Below are 1,388 nucleotides of genomic sequence, written 5' to 3'. Positions count from 1 at the left end.
TTCACCCAGCTCTCTCTGAACCACGACGGATCAGTACAGCGTCTGCATTACAGCAGCAACCGATCAGTCAATCTCGTTTCTCCCCTCACTGATGAACAGGATCCCAACATTCCTGAACTCCTCCAACCTGAAGAGGACCGGCTACCCTTTTCCAATCCAGAACCAGAACCCTGGAGCCGATTCTCCTCCTCAGAGGTTAATATCTGTGATTCATTAGATGTTGATCCATTAAAATGTGAATCTTCCATCATTGTTCTGATTGTTCTGGAAAATTTGGATGTTTTGTTTCTGTTGGATCTTAAATAAACTGTGGATTAAAACATGTCAGGATGATCTGTTTTATTCGTTTTCCTGAAACTTACAATCAAAGCAGAACTTTCAGAACTTCAAACTGGATTCAAACAGGAACATAAGCTGGTTTGACTGACTGGTAACCAGTCGGTCCACCTTCATCCGGCTGCTGGGAGCAGCTCGTGTTCTATTACTGGTTCTTGTCTTTAAGCGCAGCTACAGGTCCAGAAAATGAACGTTAGGAAAAATATTTCCCGTCTGTCAGTTTAACATCATGGAGGTCGGTACCAGTTGGTTTAAATGACCAGAATCGCTAAAGGAAGTCCAACAGGTGCAGGAAAGACCCTGAATGCTGGGTGCCGCCCCCTACAGGCTGCAGCTGTTAATGACGGGTCAGATGAATGGATGAACCGCGAGCAGCTGTGAGATGACTGGATGGAGGTCAAACCATTCTCCATAAGTTTATCTTATCTCCCATTTCTCTGGGAAGAAGGTCCGACTCGTCAGAACCGAGCCTGAAAGCTGTTCTGTCATAGAAACCTCCAGGAGGACCCGCCCGGCGTTCCCCCTCCACCCCTCTGAGATCCTGTCCACGTCTGCAGAACCTCCTCCCCCCTCATCCGAAGGCGTTCCCGTTCCGATCGGCCCGGGATCCGACCCTGTTCCTGTTCCGGACCGGGTGGCTGAAGACGGAGTCCTGGTCGCTGTCCAGCTCGGACTCTGACATCATGAGGCAGGTGTTGTGTTCTGTGCTGCGGTGCTTTAGACCTGCAGAGGACATGAAGGGGTTAATGAGCAACAACTATTTCTTATTGGTGCACATTATCGATAAAATGCCATCAGAACGCTGATAATATTAATTGTGTCTCAGCCCCCCCCTTCAGTGTCCACCATATTGGATCAGTCCATTTGCTGCACATGTTCAGAAAGGTCCAAACAGACAGCAGCAAACCATTTGAAAACAAACGATGAGAAGAGCAGTGTTGCGGAATGTCACTATATTTAGCGACTTTTCTCACCCCTCTAGTACTTTTATCTCAAAAAAGCTCCTAGCGCCAAATCTAGCGACTTTTTTTCTGCTACTTGAGACTTTGGCG

General features: G+C 47.6%; 1 protein-coding gene across 1 annotated transcript in view; it reads right to left on the bottom strand.

Moving 5' to 3' along the window:
• Nucleotides 1-355: 355 nt before the first annotated feature.
• The window catches only part of LOC107104287 (dyslexia-associated protein KIAA0319 homolog), a 19,596-nt gene continuing 18,563 nt past the window's right edge, over nucleotides 356-1,388 (bottom strand). Inside the window, exon 16 of the mRNA XM_015404260.1 lies at nucleotides 356-1,059. Coding sequence (XP_015259746.1) covers nucleotides 908-1,059 — 152 coding nt within the window. The 3' untranslated portion in view covers nucleotides 356-907. The remainder of the gene's footprint in view (nucleotides 1,060-1,388) is intronic.

Source organism: Cyprinodon variegatus, unplaced genomic scaffold (assembly GCF_000732505.1).
Source record: "Cyprinodon variegatus isolate N-32 unplaced genomic scaffold, C_variegatus-1.0 Scaffold1679, whole genome shotgun sequence".
NCBI lineage: Eukaryota > Metazoa > Chordata > Actinopteri > Cyprinodontiformes > Cyprinodontidae > Cyprinodon > Cyprinodon variegatus.
The sequence above is the reverse complement of the archived record's forward strand: the minus strand, read 5'-3'. Positions and strand labels throughout refer to the sequence as shown.